At 38.9% G+C, this 22,005-nt stretch overlaps 1 protein-coding gene across 4 annotated transcripts in view; it reads left to right on the top strand.

Moving 5' to 3' along the window:
• The window catches only part of TMEM131L (transmembrane 131 like), an 84,572-nt gene that overhangs the window by 57,205 nt on the left and 5,362 nt on the right, over positions 1–22,005 (top strand). The window contains exons 17-31 of one of the 4 annotated variants that reach the window (XM_069785517.1): positions 688–829; positions 1,822–1,931; positions 3,585–3,657; positions 5,793–5,935; positions 6,567–6,709; positions 7,045–7,231; positions 9,365–9,550; positions 11,116–11,265; positions 11,829–12,445; positions 14,818–14,972; positions 16,297–16,421; positions 17,871–18,028; positions 18,946–19,131; positions 20,217–20,295; positions 21,364–21,449. In XM_069785517.1, coding sequence (XP_069641618.1) covers positions 688–829; positions 1,822–1,931; positions 3,585–3,657; positions 5,793–5,935; positions 6,567–6,709; positions 7,045–7,231; positions 9,365–9,550; positions 11,116–11,265; positions 11,829–12,445; positions 14,818–14,972; positions 16,297–16,421; positions 17,871–18,028; positions 18,946–19,131; positions 20,217–20,295; positions 21,364–21,449 — 2,540 coding nt within the window. The remainder of the gene's footprint in view (positions 1–687; positions 830–1,821; positions 1,932–3,584; positions 3,658–5,792; positions 5,936–6,566; positions 6,710–7,044; positions 7,232–9,364; positions 9,551–11,115; positions 11,266–11,828; positions 12,446–14,817; positions 14,973–16,296; positions 16,422–17,870; positions 18,029–18,945; positions 19,132–20,216; positions 20,296–21,363; positions 21,450–22,005) is intronic. The other 3 variants (XM_069785531.1, XM_069785525.1, XM_069785538.1) reach the window with 3 other exon arrangements.

Genomic DNA, 22,005 nt, shown 5'->3' on the forward strand with positions numbered 1-22,005 from the left:
GAAGTATTCTTAATTAGAACAAACATTTTTGACCTTCCTGCACTTAAATTAGTTATCTTGAAGCACCCGGAGTATTGGAGCACCCCAGACACCCCCAGCTTCCATTTCAAGGCACTGCCAGCCATAAGTAAACGTTTCAGGTGCCCGAACTTCAGAATGTAAATAATGTTCTGACTATAATAACCTCACCACAGCTACCCAATATGAAAGCAATCAAAGCATGTTCTACCAGATCATTTAGGGAGTTGCACGAGTCCTTCATCAACAGGTCACATAGCAGTCTTTTCAGGATTAGGGTCTTTGAATAGCTTTTAAGGTTTTTAGTCCTTGGCCTAATGGATATTGCATACTGGGGGCGTTGGGAAGGAAGCAGTCACTGTGACTGAGCAATTCTTGTAGAGATGGTGCATCGGTGACATCAGCCCCTTCCAGAATAAGGAGGCAGAGCTGTGAAAACCACAGTCGTGTTGCAGGTGGAAAATTGGAGACTGAAGGGATGCACATAAGTTACACTGACTCTCTACTACTAGGTTACAGCTTTATGGGCTTTATTTTGTGAAGAACATTTTCAAGGAGAGATTAGTTGATGTAATTATAGGTCCTGGCAAATCATCATTTTTTTTTGTTCTTTGCTTGAAAGAAAAAAGAAAATAAAATTAACAAAGCTTTCTGGTTTTGCCAATAAAGCAGGAGGAGTATTTCAGGATCGGCTCGCTTTATTCATCAGAAGAAGCCTGAAGAGGGGTTCTTTGCCTTTTTCTTGCCACGGTTGACTACAGAGCCTGGCCTTACGCTCAACTTCAGTGCCACAGCAGTTAAAAGTAGTATGGTAAGGATAGTTGTTGTTACGCTTTTTCTGGGTTGATGTATGTTTAGCTTGTTTTAATAACAAAGTCTGTGATTAATATTTGGTGATGCTTAGCATTTTCATACTGCTTGTGGATCAGTGAACTCTAATTTAAAACACCAGTTTTGTATCCCCTTGGCTCTTTGATAAGTTCTCTAGCTACCTAGTTGTAATATTTTAATACAAGGAGAGGAGTAAAGCAGTGTAGTCTTAACTAACAATTGTTCGTGGTTGTTAAAGCTTTCCTTGCATCATTGTATAAGTTACATGCTTGTGGTAAAATAATTGAACAAGGGACTAGGGGTAGGATGTACTGTCATTAATGTTGCATGTGGTTATGGGATGGCCTTCCTCATGCCACTGCCTTATGTAACAGAAGCGTGTAAAACACTTGCAGGAGATACACACTTGAGAGATCAGCAGAGCAATGTGTCTTCCAACCACAGTTGTTTCTTCCTTGTTTGTCAGATTTAAGTCACTACTAACCTAGCCTGGGCCAGAACCAATCATATGGAGATAGTTTTCATATGCACATACTGTGAATTACATTAATATTCCATTTGTGCCATTTAATTGCCAGTCATTATAGCAATGTGTATAACCTGCTTGCACTCAGACTTCTGTAAGAAAGGGTGGCACCTCACTAACTTCACCTTCTTTGGAAGAGCTTTGTTCATGTCTGCATGTGTAAATCAAAATCCAAATGAAAAGGTTGTCTGGGGGTGGGGAATTCTCTATTTTTGCACATGTGGTTCTTCATGCACTCTTAGCTGTTTTTGCAAATGATGACATTGTGGTGATATGTCCTGTTGTTCCATGCAGTTTTGTGCACATATGATTATATTGCATTAAGACAGAAGCCAGGTTGAAGTCCCTTGAGAAAGCAGATCATGTTACCTGTGCTGAATTATTTTACCTTCTTGTTCTCAAGTATGTAGTTTTTAACTTTTTCTTTTCCCCTTCAAACTATTTAGGTAAAATATTTCGTACTAAGAAACCCTTCATCCTTCCCAGTTACGTTGCAGCTTCTGCCTCTTTCTCACTACCCTGATCCCCAAGCTTCACTGGGTCTGCTCAAGAAATGGTAATGAGTATAACTATCTCAGGATACTGTTTTCCCTTTTAAAAGATCTATTTGCCGTGCCTTATGTTTGTTGCTTATTGTTTGTTTATTTTTTTCCAAGTGTAATTTGGGTGGGGACAATGTTCTGACCCATTTTGGAAGATATAATCATGTTCAGAGCAGCTCCCTGTATGACACATGACTTCGTAATGTACCTGATCAGTGATAAAACCAAATTGAGCATGTTTTCATCAAGTTTGTCTGCCAGCCATAAACTATAATTGGTCATCTTTTAAGATCTGAGGCTTAGTGTGAGCTTGTGCGGGCTGCCCAGGTGAGGTGAGCAACTTGCAGAACTGGGCACGTGTATCTCCCTGCAAGGCTGGTTGGGAAGTACACAGTCTATAGACTGATCAGTGAGGAGGAAGGTAACTGAACCTTCCCCCCCAGAAAAAAATTTCTTCTTAGTTTTTTCTTGGGTAAAACCCCTGGTTGAGGAAGAGGAAACAGGAGCCACGAAGAAAAATTCAGGTCCAGAGCCAGTAACCCCACAGTAAATGTTTAGGGCCAGCTAAGCCAATGTTTCTACATTGTTTTAAACTTTCTGTTTTAGAACTGAGAAGATCTAATGAGAAATCTAGATAAGAGCTAGATGAACAGCATAAAGGGTCATGGTGAGGTGGGCTGAAGTTCATGAAAATAAGCCCTGGCTGTTACACTTAACTTTGAAAAACTGTGTAGTTGCTAGGACTATTTGCTTGGTTGGAGCCAATGGGACTACTCACATGCTTAAGTGTAACTTGCTTATTCGGGGTCCAAATGCCCGTGTAATTGCTTCTTTAACCTCATTTCTTTACATACATATGTGTATGTGTGTATATATATATGCATGTGTGTATATATATATGTATATATGCACATTAATAACTACATCTGTTTGCATACTAAATATAATTTCCACATAGACTCTTTCTAGTGGTTTGAAATTACATTTTCTCTGTATTTGCACTTTTTTTCTACAGATCTTCTAGGTTTACCAGAAATCATGTCCACTAACTGGTTCTTTTTAAGCTAATGTCATAGAAAATTGTGGCAAGTGAATCTCCAATTCAGTGTCTGGAGGTCCATTAGTCCTCTGTAATCTAAATTTTACCTATTGTTTTTAATACCTTAATGTCAAATGCTTGTAATTTTCTCTCAGGCAAATAATCAACTGCTGTAAGTGAACTGAATTTGCAAAGTATGTGAAAGAAAAATAGGAGTTTGTCTGAAAAAAATCATGAGCAGAAGGAGGGATGTTTGAGTAAATTAATGAGATTTGATAATGATTATTTCTTAACACTTAAGTGGGCAGAAAAAGCTTCCAGGCATTTGTGTTTGTGTGCCTTAGAAATTGTATTTCTTGATTGTGATCTTTTGCAATATTGTATGCTGAGAGATCTAAAATGCCCAGCCTTTTGTCTGTTTTCCAAATGTGTGGAATCCACATAAAACTGATTTGTAGTGTATTCTGTTAAAATTCAGACTGACATTTCCACTGTATTTTGCATATGGCAAAATGCAATTGTAAAAGTATTCTTTATTTAAGAATAAATGTCATCATGTGAAAATAAGTCATTGTAATTCTGACAGACTAGGTTTGAAGTGCTTAATTTTTTGTTTTGATTTATTTAGGTTTGACATAAATGTGCAAGCTATTAATTTCACAACCACTGAATTCAGGCTCATGGATGAATGTTCTCACAGGGTAAGATGGCTAATTTTGATAGAAGTGGTCTGACACACTAGAAAAAACTTTTTCTAGCTACACTACATATAGTTGTTCCCAAGTGCTATTTAAAGCAATTTAATAGTGTTTCCTTGATTCTCTGTCAGGCTTGTATCTTTGCAGTTAATTTTTTTTTTCAAAGTTTGAGTCTGTTTTGAAAACAACTATAGGGAGGGAGCATGTGCATGCTTGCCTGCATGTGTGTATGTGTTGAAGAGGCCACCCTTTGCATTCTGTGTTGGGACTTATATTTAGCCCTAGGTTGACCATGAAGTGTAAGGCTTTTGAGTTGGTGTTGTCAGAAGCTAGCTTATAATCTTTTCAGTAGAGGGAATACTCTCCAGTAGTTCAAGGGAGGAGAAGGCTGTTTTCTACACTTCACCTCAGTCTCATTGCAACTGCGGGATTCAGGTTGGAATGTCATGGCTCTCTGGTTCTGATTGCCTCATTTTTAACATGACTGTGATAACACTTGACTGTGTCACACCAGTGCTGAGCTGTGGTTATACCCTGGGGGGTTGTGTCATGGATGACAGAAATAGAGAAGATGCTGTATCAGGGATGTTGGCATATTCTGACAACCAGAGTACTGTCCAGGATACCTGGAGAATTCTTCTTAGACTTCTAGTTTGTGCAAAAGCCTGGAATTAACATACTTTCCTTGCTGTTTGGGCATGCTGCAGCCACATCTTTAATGTCCTATGTAGATACACATTTCTGCACATATGCTTTAAGACCTTAATGAAAGATTAGTACCTTATAAAAAGAAAAGATTATGTTTGCTACACTAATCAAAGCTGACCTTTCCTTTCTGGCAACAGTTGTAAGAGTTGTTGTAAAAGAGAGGAGACAGCAGTTCATAAATCCTAGCCTGTAGGCACATGCTGAAAAAGAGAAGGTGGTTCCACTAGTACATGGGTAGGACTGAATTTCCGCAGTCCCATATACCATACTCTTGACCAAATGGAAAAATAGTGGTAGATCTTGACATCAGTGTGTGCAATATCTGTTTTTCATTAGAGACTTGAGGAGCTAAGGGGAACATGTATGGTTAGATAGGTATTCAGCAGTATGAGACAGATCTTGCCTTGTTAACCAAATCACTAGTTGTTAATATTTACATTTTTTAATTTGTCATCATTTACCTAGTCACTTTATATAAATGTGTAATGAATTGTTAGGCTCACATTTGAGTGCATGTGTATCTTTGTAGGGAGTGACAGGGTGAAGTTTGCACATGCTGTATGTGGTTTGCTTTTAATAAATATTGACTGTTAATGCAGGTTCTGAAACTTCTTTGTATGTTCTTTTTTCACAAAATAGGCTAAGAATAAAAAACATTTTAGACTGGAAAAGATCAGAAAAGCCATTAGTACAACAGCCGTGAATTGAAAAACAACCAAGCAAGAGCCTATTTTCTAATGATTATGGTTCTTTTGACTGCTATAGGTGTCTGATCACCCCTTTCTAAGATGCCCCAGTTCTGGAATAGAAATTTTTAGGGCTATTTTCATTTTTTTAATGGGAAAAAGAATAAACAGCAGCATTGAAACAAACAAACAAATGTACATTATTTCCAGACTCAGTGAACTTCTGGTAGTTCTGGTCTTCAATTAATATGGTAGGGAGTTCACTTTGGCTTGTTTCCAGTGACTCAAATGATCAATGCATTTGCCAACAGTCCTTTTCTCACTTAAATCAAGTTGCAAGTCTTACGCTGAGGGGATAATGGTTGCCACATTTCCCTGTGCAATCAGTATACTGTCAGTTCTCATTGTGTTGTGAAGTGTTTCAGGATTCCTTGAATACGAAAGACACTATATCCTTTTCCATCTGAGCAGATAAAAGCTGTTTTAAAAAATGAAGTAATACATTCCTCTTAACAATAAGTGCAGTAATATGAACTTTTGCTCAAATAAACAACTTTATCTGATGTTTTATGTTGTCAAATTGAAAGACTTTGTATAACACAACAAGTTAGTTAGCAGTTATTGCACCTTGCCAAAAATACCTTGTGTGGTACTAGGTAAAGATGTAGTGCATAGTGCTTCCTTGATAGAGATCTTTAAACACACGTGTTTTCTGTGAATAAGATGTGCATATTTGTTTAACAGAATGCACATCAAGAGGATCTCATCAACAAGAAGTGCAGTTCTGAGCTGCTTTGGTTAAGTTTACAGCCACTGGAAACCAGAAAAGTTGGTGTAATTTTTACACCAGTTGACTACAAAAGAGTAGCTTCCCTTATTTTAATCAGGTAAGCCAAGTTTCAGTTGTAAGTGAGAATCAAACAACTCAATGTAAAAATCAATTTGCCAAATCTTGGAGCAAAGACAAATGGTCAAAATTTGGAAGTCAGAATACCTCCAGTTTAATAAAAATTGCTTAAACGGTCTTTGTGTCTTATGTCTCAGTCATTAAAAAATAGAGCCTTTTTTTCTTGATATGCGATCAGTGGCTTATAAAATGCATATGAATGTACTGAGGCAATTTTGAGTTGAGAGCAACACATTGGGTGGCTTTGCTATTTTCAACTTAAATCCATAATGATAGGATTTAAGTATCCAGTGAGTCTAATGCGCAGCCACACACTGGTTATCTCTGGAGGAAAAGAGAGTTTATGGAAGCAGCAACCATTTTTACTAGGTGGCACTGTTGTTATCTGGTGACAGTGGACACAAAGCTTGGTCCTTCACTGTGTGAAATTCACTGGTGACTGGTTCCAGCGTGATCCTGTCGGTATTTAGGGGAAACCTATCCAGGTGTGTCCAGTGATTCTGTTACTGAAACACTGTTGTCTTGGATTGGCACCTAGATAGCAAAGTCACGGTTTTGCAAACTTCATTTGTGTTTTAGTGGCTGATTGCTTGATTTTTATATTATGGCAGAAACAACTTGACTGTTCTGGACGTGGTCAATGTAGAAGGCTTTGGAGCCAAAGAATTGCTTAAAGTAGGGGGAAGACTGCCCGGTGCAGGAGGGTCTCTTCGATTCAAGGTGCCAGAAGCTACACTAATGGACTGCAGACGACGTGAGTAAGAAGAAACAGGTCTCTGATTTTGTAGCTGGCTGCGTTACTCCGTAGTGGTACTGATACAGTACAGTAATGTTAAGTAAACAGAATGTTGAAATAGAAAAAGCTGAAGAGCTTGGTCATGAGAGGTGTAGATTTTGTTTTCTCAAAACACTGACTGAGGATAGTTACAAATTCTAGAAATACACTACTGCAAAACAGGCTGTATTAAAATGTTGGTCAGTTCAGAGTTCTTTATTAGATTGAAAGTAAAAATAGCATTTTATTTATAAAAGTAAGAAAATAATTTTTAAGCACTGTAAAATAATTATTCTTTTTTTTCCCCCTTTAAGAACTGAAAGACAGCAAGCAAATTCTATCCATTACGAAGAACTTCAAAGTAGAGAATATTGGGCCTCTTCCTATAACAATTTCATCAATGAAAATCAATGGTTACAGTTGCCAAGGATATGGATTTGAAGTGTTAGACTGTCAAGAATTTTTCCTGGCTCAGAACTCATCACGAGAGATCAGCATTGTGTAAGCACTGACAAATTTGCTGACAAATTAACTTAAGTGGAAATTTAAAATAACTAATTTCAGTGTGATGGGTTAACCCTGGCTGGATGCCAGGTACCCACCAAAGCCGTTCTATCACTCCCCCATCCTCAGCTGGACAGGGGAGAGAAAAAATATAACGAAAAGCTTGCGGGTCGAGATAAGGACAGGAGAGATCATTCACTAATTACCATCACGGGCAAAACAGACTCAGCTTGGGGAAAATTAACTCAATTTATTACAAATCAACCAGAGTAAGGTAATGAGAAATAAAACCAAATCTCAGAATACCTTCCCTCCACCCCTCCCTTCTTCCCGGGCACAACTTCACTCCCGGATTTCTCCCCCAAGCCCCCCCAGCAGCACAGGGGGACGGGGATGGGGTTTACAGTCATTACACGTTATTTTTTGCTGCTTCAACCCTCCTCAGGGGGAGGGCTCATCACACTCTTCCTCTGCTCCAGCGTGGGGTCCCACCCATGGGAGACAGTCCTCCACGAACTTCTCCAGCATGGTCCTTTCCATGGCATGCAGTCCTTCAGGAGCACACTGCTCCAGCGTGGGTCCCCCACGGGGTCACGCGTCCTGCCAGAAAACCTGCTCCGTGGGCTCCTCTCTCCAAAGATCCGCAGGTCCTGCCAGGAACCTGCTCCAGTGCGGGGTTCCCACAGGGTCACAGCCTCCTTCGGGAACCCACCTGCTCTGGCGTGGGGTCCTCCACGGGCTGCAGGTGGATATCTGCTCCACCGTGGACCTCCCTGGACTGCAGGGGGACAGCCTGCCTCACCAGGGTCTTCACCACGGGCTGCAGGGGAATGTCCGCTCCGGCGCCTGGAGCACCTCCTCCCCCTCCTTCACTGACCTTGGTGTCCGCAGGGTTGTTTCTCTTACATGTTCTCACTCCTCTCTCCGGCAGCTGTTTCTCTCTTTCCCAACTTTTTTTTTTCCTTCTTAAAAATGTTATCACAGAGGCGTTACCACTATCACTGATTGGCTCAGCCTTGGCTGGCGGCGGGTCCGTCTTAGAGCCGGCTGGTATGGGCTCTCTCGAACACAGGGGAAGCTTCCAGCAGCTTCTTACAGAAGCCACCCCTGTAACCCCCCCGCTACCAAAACCTTGCCACACAAAACCATTACATTCAGTCACAGGCACTCCAGTAGCACACCTGCATACAAAATTTGGTGACCTTGGAGTATAAATTTCATAAGCATTTCCCCTTTTCAGTAAGGGTAATACTAACAAATTGATACTATAATAATGTTTCTTTACAAGACTCCATTATTTTTACAAAGCAGCATACATGCTTTTGTCAGTGCATTATGAAGGAATAAATTAAAGTAAAAGAGTTGTCACAATAAGAGAGTAAGAAATGATTTGCCACTGCCTTTTTTTTTTGATTGTTATTCTCTAGCTTGTTGCAAGTAGCCTGACCACAGTCTAGTCCTGTTTTCCTAATATTGCACATAGTGTAAAACTGATTCTTTTAAAAATCCTGTTGAGTGAAAGTCATGACTTAAGCGTAAGTAGAGTTAATAATACTGTATTACAGTAACTGTGGTTTCATATGCAACAAGTGTCACCGCTATTGATTGAAAAGGCAAGTCATACCTTCTAGCAGTACCCATGGCAGTCAAATAGAATATTGGTATAGGTCAGGGAAATAAGTGGAAGGAGACAAATATGATGTTTTCTTCTGCTTTCCCTATCTTTCCAGCCTTGTTCTAGACTTACCCTAGTACCTGACCCTTTCTGAAGTAATGCTGCCTGTATGCTTGACAGCTGTGCTTTTGGTAAAGAGTGTTTTGGTTAACATGAGTTGATCATGTGCACCTCCTTGAAAAAAGGAAAATGAGTCACAGTAATGAGTATTGTGAAGAGTCACAATAAAACCACATATTTTACTGCTTGAAGATGACCTCAAGGTCATACCTGTGTTAGGTGCTAATGCCATCTGCATAGTCTAACCAGACCGTGGTCACTTATTTCATTGTCTTTTTTTCATACTATTAAATCAGAAGGGGTTTTGTATTTTTTGGTATCGGCATGACTTCAGAAAATGAAATTCAGCCCAACAATGGGAAAATAATATCAGGTCTTTCTGCTTTTCCTGATAGATTCACTCCTGACTTTACATCTTCGTGGGTAATCCGGGAGCTTACGCTGGTGACTGCTGCTGATTTGGAGTTCCACTTCACGCTCAACGTGACTCTTCCTCACCATCTGTTACCGCTATGTGCAGATGTGGTGCCAGGACCCAGCTGGGAAGAGTCTTTTTGGAGGCTTACTGTCCTCTTCGTAAGGTAATGCTTTCAGGGCCCCTGCACCGGTTTGAAAGGGACCCGCCAGTGAAAGATCAGCAAGCACTTGTTGTTAGGCTTCTGTTAGATTTTTAGTGGTGATAGGGCCTAAATCTTTACTGCGTCTGTCTCCCGAGAGTCCTGCCAGCTGGCTGTGACAGCTTAGGTGTGGTGCAGTAGCTGGTGATGGATGTCAAGCATTTCTTGCTTCTCCTCCTGATAAACTTCCACATTAAGGCTGCAAAGAAAAAGGAATGCCTAGTGGATACTCCCCTTGCTAGAAGACTTAATCCCACCACAGTAGAGATGGACGTGTAACATACTAGTATCTGAACATCATAAATAAAATTGAGTGGACTGGTAGATTATCTTTAAGTATTTCTTGAAAATAAACATTAATTTAATTTATAAAGTTTCAGACAACCGAGTGAGGACCTGCTTTTCCTTCTGCTTCTTTCCTTCTTTCACTTGTTAAAAAATATTTGTGTTTATTGTTAGATTTTGCTAGGCACTTTGCTAAACAGGCTATCCCAGAAAGATGATTTGGCTTGTGTTAGCTGACTCATTGCTTGCACATGGTAAACTGCTTTTAAGAGGACAACAATTAAGGGTTCTGCTCCTATGCGTATGTTTTTTGTCTTCCTTTACTAACCTTTCACATTGTGTAATGTGAACTGAATGTTGTGTTTATCTCAGATGATGTCCAGTGCTTTTGTCACACCAACCCTGAATTCCTACAGCCAGTACTAACAAACAGCGAGTGTGACTGTCATGGTGATACATACATGTGCCGATGCATAACTAACTGGCATGCTGATGTATACTGTGGTTCTACTTGCATTGTTGTTTTGATATTGAATACAGAGAACAAACGAAGCAGCAATAATGACCACGTTACATGGTTCTAGATGCAACAGAAGGAGACTACAGGGATCTGAAAAATCAGGAATTTCTCATTCTGTTTTCCTGCTGACAAAATCTATACTGCATGATTGAGAAGGTTGTTTGATGAGTTACAAAGATTCTTGTTCTGATTGATTTATATTTGGTGCAGTTAATACACCATAGAGAAAGAGAAGATATTTTGCAGCTTCGCTTTTAGCAGAAGTATGGTGGCATTTTGTAGCCCATTTTATGCCAGCATTTTCTCTAGGAAAAGAAAGAGACAGTATTAACTAAATTATCAAAATAATGACATAACTATCATGAATAAATAGAAGGTACTCAGAGGACTGATAAGTATCATACTATGATATATTGCTATTGTGTTGTAGTGAGACTTACTTCTAACTGATCTTCAAATCAAGTATTAGCTTTTTTAGAATGGATTTTTTCTTTGTAAAGCTCATGGCTGAGTTATGTTATTGAGAGGGCTATAAGGAAAAAAGGAAAAGCATGTTACAACTGTTATTTATTTTAAACTGTATTTTGAGTTTTCTCATCTCTCGTCTTACTTAGAATTTACTAACAAAATATTTGAAAAGCGCATTTTGTTAGAAGCTTTTTAACTCTTTCACTGAATACTCCTGAAAATTGTAAACACCAGTATCTGTTGTTTTCTTTGGCAGTTTGTCCCTGCTTGGAGTGATTCTGATAGCCTTCCAGCAAGCCCAGTACATTCTAGCAGAGTTCATGAAATCAAGACAGAGGCCAAATCCTAGTTCTTCACCGCAGCAGAACAGCAACTCTGTTGACGTAATCAGCTCTGATTCCTACAAGTAAAAATACTCTTTTCTTCTTTTGAATTGCTTTTTTTTTGTACCCTGTTTATTGTGGAGTGGTGCTTTCTATCTGTTTGTATTTTGATATTGCTGTGGGCTGGTTTAGAGGAGATAGTGTTCCAAGCAAACTCCTTCAGAGAGCTTTCAGTGTTGTAGTGTATATTCATCTTCACAAAAGAGAAATGGAAGAACTCAAAGGGTTTATTAATCTTGTATATTGTCAGTGGTATGTAGGGTAGAAATTGTGTGATGGAAGTAAAGGACAGACTGTGTGCGGCAGCCGTGGGAAGAATGGAAAATACATCAGTGGTCCTCAAATCTGACCCTCTTGGGTGGTCAGTTAGGCACTTACTCACTGAAGCATATAAGCGTTTGAAGTCTAAGCACGTACTTAGAGTCTTACTCAACTCTCACTGAAATCAGAATGTGCTTAGCTGGTATGATAAATTGAAGACCTAATGCAGTTTCACAGCTTGTGAATATGCCCCCCTTTCTTTTCTTACAATTCATGATAGCTTTGTATATAAAAACAAATCTCAAATAATTTATTTTTTCACCAGGGGAAGCTGCAAGACATTTATGGATTCCTATAGTTCTTCAGATAAAGGTAAAGGGAAGGGCTTCCTGTCTGTAGGCACTTCATCCAGCCGAAGTCAGAATGCAGCAAAGAGAAGTCCTGCGACCTACAGCCACTCTCAGAAGAAACACAAATGTTCAGTTTACTACAGTAAGCAGAAACCAAACACAGCAGCTGGCAGTGCCATTGCAGCTACTGATGAGAAACAAAGTCAGATTGCAGAGAACCAAATCTCAGCACCAAAAGAGGACATTTGCACTGATGTTGTCAGTGAAAACTGGGTAACTCTAAAATATGCAAATGGCATAAATGTTAACAAGAATTTAACTCTTCCAGAAAACTTTCTGGGTAAAGAAGAAAGTGCACTGAAAAATACAGTTCTCATTAAAAATACTTCTTCAGAATGTGATCTGAAAGAAGATCTTCAAACATGTATGTTTCCTAAGGAAACTAACCTTAAAACTTCAGAAAATCTAGTTGAGCTCAAAGAACAGGAGTTCTGTCCTGTGAAGATGTCCAAGAAGCTACCTGAAAGTCACTTGTCCAGAAATTCACCTCAGCAACAGCCAGAACTGCAAGAAATTTCTAGGAAAAATAGTGGTAATTTTTTTCAATTTCTGTCAGTAGAAATTAGTGGATGAAATCTTCTGTTGAGTTCACTGTGATCAGGATTTTGTCTTTTGCTTGGGACAAGGAGATGCGGTATTTCTTATGTGTTCACTATGATTTATCTGTTTACATTCCTAAGGAAACAGCTTGTGTTAAAATTTGTATCATAAATTTGCCTTGGTTTACATATTTCAAGCTTGTGCTGTAGCATTTTAATGGTTAAAATAATTGATGTCATAGATCTGCTTGTAAGGCATGACGTGCCCTTTTCAAATATTCAGAAACATCCCAGTTTGTGATTTTCAGGTCCACTGAAAATCTGATACCTGATTTTTAGAGTCACCAAGCAAGCATGTTTAGTACTGGATATTCAGAACTTCTTTGATAAAACCACCTAAAATAACAAAAGCTGACACTAGAGTATTGTGAAATTATATTTTGTAGGAATCTGCAGATCAACATTTCTCTTAGTAACTGCATAGCTGTATTTTTTTATTTGGGTGGGGTTTTTTGTTTGTTTGTTTGTTTGTTTTTTTAATTGTGGAACTAAGCTGCCTGGGAAGTCTTACCTCTTAGCTTCACAACTCAAAATTTTAAGAACAGCCTAAGAGCACCTGGAGGAAATCAAGAGCAGGGTAGGAGAATGTGTCCTCTGGAAACTTGGCAAAGGAGTTGAATGCTGAAGACTGGCATTTGCTGTAACTGTGCCAGAGTTTATTTAGTGAGTGAGCCATCATAGAAGGAGTTCAGGCCCTACTGTAGTGTGTAGTTGTTACCCTGGGCCCGTTGCTTCCCATTGTGTCATTATCTGTGAGATACAGCAGGTACAAGTGTGCTGTCTCAGATGGAGGCAGGATAATTTCAATCATACTTACAAAGTACTTTAACATTCTTCATGTGCTCCTAAACTGCAGAGTGTTGTTCGTTCTTTGCTTTGAATTAGAAAATCAGATGGCAGGGAAAAAAGAAAACCAGTAATTATGTCTTAACTGCATTTAGGTGCACAGGAAAGTAACTTTGAGTACAGGCTGCAGATACCATGTTTATACATAAACCAATTGGGAGATACTAGTCTTATTTTCATTGACAAAACTTCCACCTTGAGAGAGTGTTTCTGGAGTACTGATAGTTACTTGTGTTCAGTGGTAAAGCACTACAGGTAATCTGCCGCCTTGTCTTTTAGCAGTTGTGGTTTTCTGCACTGTCAGGAATGTGAATATTTCTGTGTTTTAAGAAGTTTGGTAGGATAAATGAAGTCTAAAGAATACCATGTTGCAGTGTTTGTGTCTTGATTGTAGTTACAGACTTGGTTTTGTACAAACAGGGAGTCTTCAAGACCTCAGGTACTCACATGTTTGTATGCTGGAGAACAACGGAGCGTTTTTCAGAGCTCTGGCAGCCTCACTTGCCTGCTGTCTCCGGTGTTTCATTCACATGGACCCCTTTTGCAGTCATTGTGACTGCCTGCTCCAGAGGGGAGAGGGCGGCTGACTCAGAGCTAGGATGTTGTAGTTGGTTGGTAGGTAGGAAATCATAAAAATGTGTGGGTGTACCTTTCCTGTTTGAGAAGACCAGTTCAATGCAATAAGTGATGGCATTTCGCACGCAGTGCAGCCAAGAGTCTCAGTAGCAGATCGGTGTGGACGTATTGCAGATATTTGAGATACCTGGAACCGATCAGAGCTGAAGTTAATTCTGACATGTCCAGCATTGGCAGGGCCCAGGTGGAGCACGGTGACTTGACTGGGCAATTCAGCTAGTTGTTAAGGGAGGCTGCTTCTCATTTTCTTCACCTCCTGGATTTTGTTAGACAAGACTAGTTCTTCTTCCTCAAAAGTCTCTCAAGAAAATCAATTTTTAACGTAGAACTCATCCTAAAGAAAGGATGACTTCCCTTTGTGTTCATAGTGAATGTAGAGGGCGCTTAGGAGATACAAAGCACCAAATAGAGGCTGTCCTTATTTTGATCTACCCATTTTTGAAAAGTCTTCTCCCCACCCAGCTTGCAGGTTTTTTTAGCCCAGTATTCTCTGGCTTCAGATTCTGCCTTACAGATGCGTGGCTGGGACTCAGCTCAAATTCAGATGAGATGAGCAGGACTTGGGTAATTTATGTATGTGCTAGGGGTGGTGGGCCCATAAGCATGAATCAATACAGAGCTACTTTTTGCAACTGCTTTAAGAATTTTTATACAGCATTAGCTTTTGATTTTGATATTTTCAGTGTTGTCAGCCTAGAGGTTAGTCTCCTAGTCTTTTGGAAAGCAACACAAGTCTGTTTTTAAAAAAAGGTAGAAGATACTGCGGTTATGATTGGGAGCCCATTCCCTTCCCCATCAAATGGATGTTACTGTTTAATTCTAGGGAATAGCCAGCAAGTGCCTCTCAGGAATGAAACAGAAAACTGTGAGACTTTGAAAAAGCAGATCAACCTAAAGCCTTCCACGGAGAAAAAGATTAATAAAGGACCTAAGGAAGAGACTCCATGCTGCGCAAAAGAGGAGATTACTTCTTCTGAGGTTTGTATTGTGATATTTCTGCTTTTCAAATTTAAAATGATTTTTTGTTGTTTATTTATATATGTATGCACCTATAGGTATATATGTGTAGGTAGGGATTATTACATACAGTCACAGATCTGAAAGAGTGTAAATCAGATGAACGAGGAAGTATGCAGCCATGCTGTCCCACATCCATTTCATATTAATGCTGCTTTATAGAATGATGAACAGTTTGCGTAGTAATTAAAACAGTCCTTGTATTGTGATATTGGCTGTATCACAACCAGAGATACTCTTTGTTATTGCCAGAGCAGGCATAAATGTACTGGAATCTAATGCCAGCTGTCAGCCACAGTAATGATGTGGGAACATACTGGGGGGGGGGGGGGGGGGGGGTGTCCTAGATGGGCATATCAGCCTTCGTTGGCATACCTGATCTCCAAATACAGGGCTTTACATCAGAAATTTTCATGTCAGAATACAGCACGCAGAAGCCCCTTAACAGATTGTGAAGCTGCTGAGTAGGATCATTCTTCACCCCTGGTTTCTGAGCTTGATAAACACAGCAGACTGTGCCTTTGTTGCAGGCAGCATAAAACAGTTAAAAAACTTCATCTGGTAATTAGTAAACCCAAGAATTTGGATTATGTTTGTGTCCTGTCTACTGGGTAGTAATCCCATGGCAGAAAGGTGTAAGGAAGAATTGCTTACCATGCTTGAAGAATATGTATCAGAAAAGACAGGGTCTAGTCTTCCTTTGGGAGCTGTTGTTATGAATTTCTTTCCGTGTGTGGTTGATGGTGCTCAGTTTGTTTCTTGCATTTTTTAAAATGACTGTTATTTGTTGGTTAACTTACCCCATAATTTCCTCAGTTGTAATTGAAATGAATGCTTCCCCCAACCCCCCAGCTGCTGAGGAAAGGGAGGATTTATTGCTCCTGAACTTGCACACAAACTGATCATAAATGTGGCAGATGTTTTTTGGTTTTAGCACATTGGGAATTTTATTGACTGCTTTCCTTTTTCTCCCCCTATTTTTTTGTTTCCCTGGAAGTCAGAGCTAGATGCTGTGAGGGGGAAAATGCTAACATTGGGAATTCAAAAATTTCTCTCATCATCTGTTGGTGTCTTGAAGGACAGAGTCTTGGAAAGGCTGGTCAAATTGATGGTGCTGGAAAGACGATGTGCTGTGGAAAGACACTAAATCATGAAGTAACTATGCATTTGGGTCGGGTCGTTTTGTCCAGAGAAATTTAGCTAGAAAAATCCAATGGAGTTCATTTACTGAGTTAACTTCATTTTATAACGTAGGTATTGTCTCAGCTCATATTTTTACCTTTAGCAAGAAGATGCGTATAGGAAGAAGAAACCTCAGGAGAAGAAGGAAGGAAATGTACCAAATATGAATTGGAATAGAAATAGAACATCTAGAAAAAATAAGAAGAAGAATGTTAATATATCTGCAAGGTATGTATTGCCTCACCAAATCATGAAGAAATCCAGGGTGTTGCTGTAATGTTTCTGCAGGTTTTGCATAGTACATTAGGCAGGATTGCTTTATCTGTTTAAACAAACACACTTTAATCCTGGCCAGAGCCTTTCTTTTTAAGAATGTGCAGTACTAAGTAACACCAGAAAAAAAAATAAAATCTTTTTCCATTTGTAAATCTGCATGTGCATAGACACACCCCATTCGGCATAGCAGTGGTTGCTCTCAGTTATAGTCTGGAATTTGCTCTCTGAAGTTTGGATGGTTAACTTCCTTTCCATTGTGTATTGTGTGGATAAAGTCCAGTCGTGTATTCTCTTCAGTGAAAAAAGGAAAACAAAGTTATTGATATGATTCCACCTTCAGGAGAATCATCTGCTTTATTGAGTAACTGAGGGAATGTTGTCTTCTAGTAGTTTTGGAAGAGGAAGAGAAATATGTAGAAAAGGGACAGTGGCTTGCATTTTTGCTGCAATGATTGAAAAGATTAGAGCAGCACTAGGCTCTTAATTATTTTTTCATATATTTTAAATTTAAGTTATTTTGGTGGTTGTTAAAAAATACCAGTTATAAACTGCTGCTAGAATAGAAACACTTATGAGGAGAAAATCCTCCTTCCCTTCCGCCAGCCCTTTGAATTAAGGTCATGATCCTACAAAGCCTTCACAGATTTAATCTTTATTGCGAGTGGTCCTATTGAGGTCAGTGGACTTAACAAGGAGATTGTAAATCTGAAGGGGTTGTTATAACTCCTTATAAACAAATTACTATTTGTTGTGTGGGAAGTCAGCACATGTAAATCTTTGCAGGGTGCACACCTTTGTAGGTAGGAAGGATAAAAAAATGGAAATAAAATACTGAAATTTGGTGTCTGTTCCTTGAACTGATTCAGCAGTTGCTGCTTTCTGAGTTAAGATGTAACTGTTTCCTTCCTGTAGAAACTTGACAGCTGGATTTTATTCATTTTCCCTTAATACTCTCCGATTATGATATTGGATCCAGATATTTCAGTTTTACTAGCAAAAACTTAAGATTACTTCAGATGATGGTTTTATTCTAGTTATAATTATGCCAATGAAATAGACATAGGGCACATTTTTCTGTGTACCTAGATCTTTGTACAGTGCTAGACTGTGTTTATCACTATAACATCTGATTGCCTCCTGCAAGTGCATTAGAGAATGGAGTTAAACATACACACATTGTTTTGCTTCTCCCCCTGAGAAGCAGTCATCTGTGTGGTGGGATATTGCATTTTGGGAAAGGTTTTTAGGTTTCTGTAAAGTTTGGGAATAAGACTCCTAAACCTATTCCTTGTCCCACATCCTGCTATGATAGCCATGAGTTGAAGTGTTTAATGCCTGAAAAGGAAAAATGCAGCTGAAATGTAAAATGCAAACATGTTTCTTTGGGTGTGGTTGTATTAGGGTCCCTGAGCAGAGCGAGTTGAAGCATATGTGCAGTGAATTTGAAAGGCCGGATCTGAGAGCGAATATTGGAATAAGAGCCTGGTGTCCTCAGGGTAACGGGGAAAATTGTAAAGCAGACCAAAAAGCTGGGAGCTTGTCTATACAAGGAGAAACAGGTATGAAATCTTAATTGTCTTAAACAGGGGAAGAAATGTACTGTGGTTTTTGTGGCAGTAAAGCTGTATTCCCTCCTTGAAAGAGTTGTGCTTCTCTCCCTTTTGAACCCTGATGCGAAGATGGCAGGACCGGCACGACGCAGTGCCTGAAATAATACCTGCTCACTTCTGAAGTGCTCCGCATGCTTTCTCCACGGGGTTGGTTGGTGGTGCAAATCAGAAGATGAATCAGTCTGAAGCCATAATCCATCAGTCCAGGGTGAAGGACTGACAGTCTGCTTGTGTGTTCAAATTAAAGCTGGTATTAACGGAAGCAGCTGTATTGCGAAGGCCACCTTTAGAATAGGCAGGTCATTTTTAAAAAACACCACTAGCTTGGGTTCCTGTTTCCTGCCTTTCTGTCAGGATTTTAATCAGCTGCTTTCCCTGGCTTTTGGGAAGAGGAGGGCTGAAGAAGGTATTAATGTTTATAGGATTGTGCTTTGCTTCCCTGATGAGATAATAAGAAAGGAAAATCTATCGCTTATGAATTCATTGCTTGCAGCATTTGTCATTGCTTTTAGTATGCATGTTCCTACAGCCAGGCTATGTTTCATGTTTAAAATATTAACTATATATTTCAAAGAACAGTATGGGCTTCCTATTTCAAATTATTGCCTCTAACTGCACTGTATCCTCACTTGCATTTATTGTACTGGGGATGTTGTGTACGTCATAAGCTCCTCATGGTAAGGGCTGGTGCGTTTATCTTGAGGCTATGAGTAAATATTATTTTCTGTCCTATTATGAGTAAATTCAGAGAATCCATGTAAATTTATATTCCAGATGACTTTTCGCTGAATCTTCAGCTGAAACACTTTCTTAAACGTTTTGTGTTGGGGTTTGTTTGTTGGGTTTTTTTTTTTCAACTTCTTTAGAAAGCTTTTATCAACGGACCAAAAAGAAGTGTTTGGAGAAGTTTTGTTCTGATTCAAGCTCAGACTGTGGAAGTTCATCGGGAAGCGTTCGTGCCAGTCGTGGGAGCTGGGGTAGCTGGAGCAGTACCAGCAGTTCAGATGGAGATAAAAAGCCCATGATTACTGCCAGGCATTTTCTTCCATCCAGTAAGTTCTGCAAATACCACCTCTGCACAGTAGTGGGCAGAGTTTCAGCCTTCCTTCTGAATGGAAAGGGGTGCTGTGGTGTGGGGCACGTAACTTGCCTTTTATAGGGCACCTCTCAGAAACACGAGGAGGGATTTAAAGAACTTGGTACTTGGAAAAAAAAAGTACCACAAGTTTTGTGGGGATGAAGATGAGCTGTCAGGCTACAGAGAAAGTATCAGGCTCCTCACTGAGGAAGGTGCACAATTATTTTTCATGGAAAGGTGGAAGAACTGGGGGTCACCAGCCAAAGCAATTTTTGCCTTTGAATTTATGTTACATCACATTATTCTCTTAAAAACGTTATAGCTGTTTAAGAAATCTACAAATGAGAAATGTGTGAAAGCAGTTCAGATCTGAGGATGCTGGGATTGGATAGCTGTATTTGAGGCATAAGTAGGCAGGAGACCTGAGCCACTTGCCTAGTATGAGAAATGGGAACTGTGGTTCATTACTGCAGTTTTTTGAATGCCTGAATATCATTCAAATAGTTGAAAGCCTAAGCCCTGTCACTGCCATCACTATCCAGATTGATGTAGCACTAGATGTAAATTTTAAAGAAGAATAAATAAAAGTAAACCCAGCTTTGAGTACCTGAAAAAAGCTGTTTTGAATAATTTAAAAATATGCATGCACTTACATACACATACATGTATTTGTGTATGTATAAAACTTTGCATTACCAAAAGTATATTATATCTGAAGCTGCGATTCAATAGATAATGAACTGTGTGTACATGACTTTTCTGTTTGTTCAAATTGTAATGCCTCTTAAAAAAAAGAAAATAAGTAATTTTAAATTCAAAATGAATTTGGTAGTAACAAGGAACCTCTCCATTAAGTGTGGTAATCACTTATGAGTCATAAAATACATTTAAGACCATGTGGATGTAAATAGCACGCTTTGAAATTAGTGCAGTTAGTGATACTCCGGTCTGAGAGAAAATTTTATTAATATCATTGATGATTCTGTTTATGTGTATGTATATTCTGTGCATACTTCTTTTTTTAGGATCTTTGATTTTCACAGTCATTCTTTTCTTTAGGAGAGAATATTTCACAAAATGATTTTCCATCTGAAACTCCTATCACTTTAAATCTGTCTCATAACATCTGCAATACCAGGTAAAAAATTTGAATCTACACCTGTAAGACATTAAAGAAACACCACCAACTTGAAATTTTGTCTCAGTTAGTTAAATTATACCTACCTGTTGTCTTGCCATTTTTTGTGATAATCTAATTGTACTTACTAGTTGGAAGAAGAATAATCTTCTTCAGTACATTAAAAGATATATGCAAAATGGATTATGCTGGGGAAATACAATAAATGCTTCCAAATGTAAAATAAAATTGGGGAAAAAAGGAAATTGTTCTTCCCCTCTCATTTTTTCCAGCTTACTACATTTCCATTACCACTTAGTTATATTAAAGTAATAATGGTTTAAAAAAAAAAAGGTGGGAGTGAGACTTTCAAGTTGATGTTATTCTTTTAATGGGAATAATGTTCTCCTAGGATATACAGCATGAAAATTGATTCCCCCCTCCCCCACATTCCTTTCTATCTCTTTACTGTAGTAGAGATAGCATCTCCAATTTTTATTACTACGAGTCCTCATTTCACTTCTCATTCATGACTGTCTGTTTTCACTAGCAGAAGTAATTTAATCCTTTTCCTCTGGTATTCTGGTGCTTGAAAATGTTCTCTTTCCGTTCATATTGACTAGTTTTTTTCACGGGATTCGATGAATATGAAATTGATGTTCATGTGTGCCTATGTGTTTTCAGGCACATAAAAGTAAACTTGCCTGAAAGTTGTTTGGAGCATTGAAACGTTATAAGAGATCCTACTCATCTTTATGGACTATAGCTTGTTTTCCAATTTTAGAGAAGAGCTGTTGAATTAATTTGCAATAGGTTGATACTTTGATAATAAAAGTGGGGTAATTAAGACGTATTAATTTTATTCTTTTTGCATATGTATAAAATAGCTGGCTTTTAATTGGAGGGAAAAAAACTTTAAAAAAATTGCACAGTGGTTGATAAGAAAAACCAGAAAATAGTGGAAAGCAATAGCAATCATGATGTTGATGAGAATATTTTTTACATCTTTGTATATTTCCTTTGAAATAGTTTGCATTATGAAACATTACAGTGTCCAGACTTAAGAAATCAAATTTTCTTTTCATTCAGCAGAGACATGAACAGCATCCCCCAATATCCTGAAACCTTATGTCCGAATTTCACTGACATAGCTGCAGATCCCGACAAAAATAAAGGTCAGTTACTTCATTAACAACTGAAGCTTTTTTTTTTGCACACTTTGTCAAGCAGTTTCAGTGATGTTGCTTTATGCCAACTTGGTAAGACATGTTGTTACTAGAACTTGAATTCTAAATGAGTTAAGAGCAAAGTTAGCAAATGAAGGCTTAAAATCTTGACATTTTTTGCTGCATTTTCTCTGTGTGAAGACAGCATTTAGCTTTCAACTCACATGTTAGGTCTTCTTTGTTTTTTTTCTCCTCTTGCTTTGCACAGATTTATGTCCAAAAGTAATGTGGTTGGGAAGTCAAGAGCACTGGTTGCTGTGTTAAAATGAAACTCGGCATCAAATCAGATATGACCATTTTTCTCTCTCAATTTCCAGTCGGAACTTGCTCTCTTTGAAAGCAATAATGAATGAGGTTGGGTTGGGCTGTTAAAAGTCTTGAGTTTTCATTGTATCTCCGAGGGAAGTAATATTAACTTGTTGAGTGGGATTCATAAAAGCAACAGGCTACATGGTGACTTTGAAAGCTGGTTAGGAGACATGGTTCTTTGGGCAGCAGAACTGCC

This window comes from Haliaeetus albicilla, chromosome 1, assembly GCF_947461875.1.
Source record: "Haliaeetus albicilla chromosome 1, bHalAlb1.1, whole genome shotgun sequence".
Lineage (NCBI taxonomy): Eukaryota > Metazoa > Chordata > Aves > Accipitriformes > Accipitridae > Haliaeetus > Haliaeetus albicilla.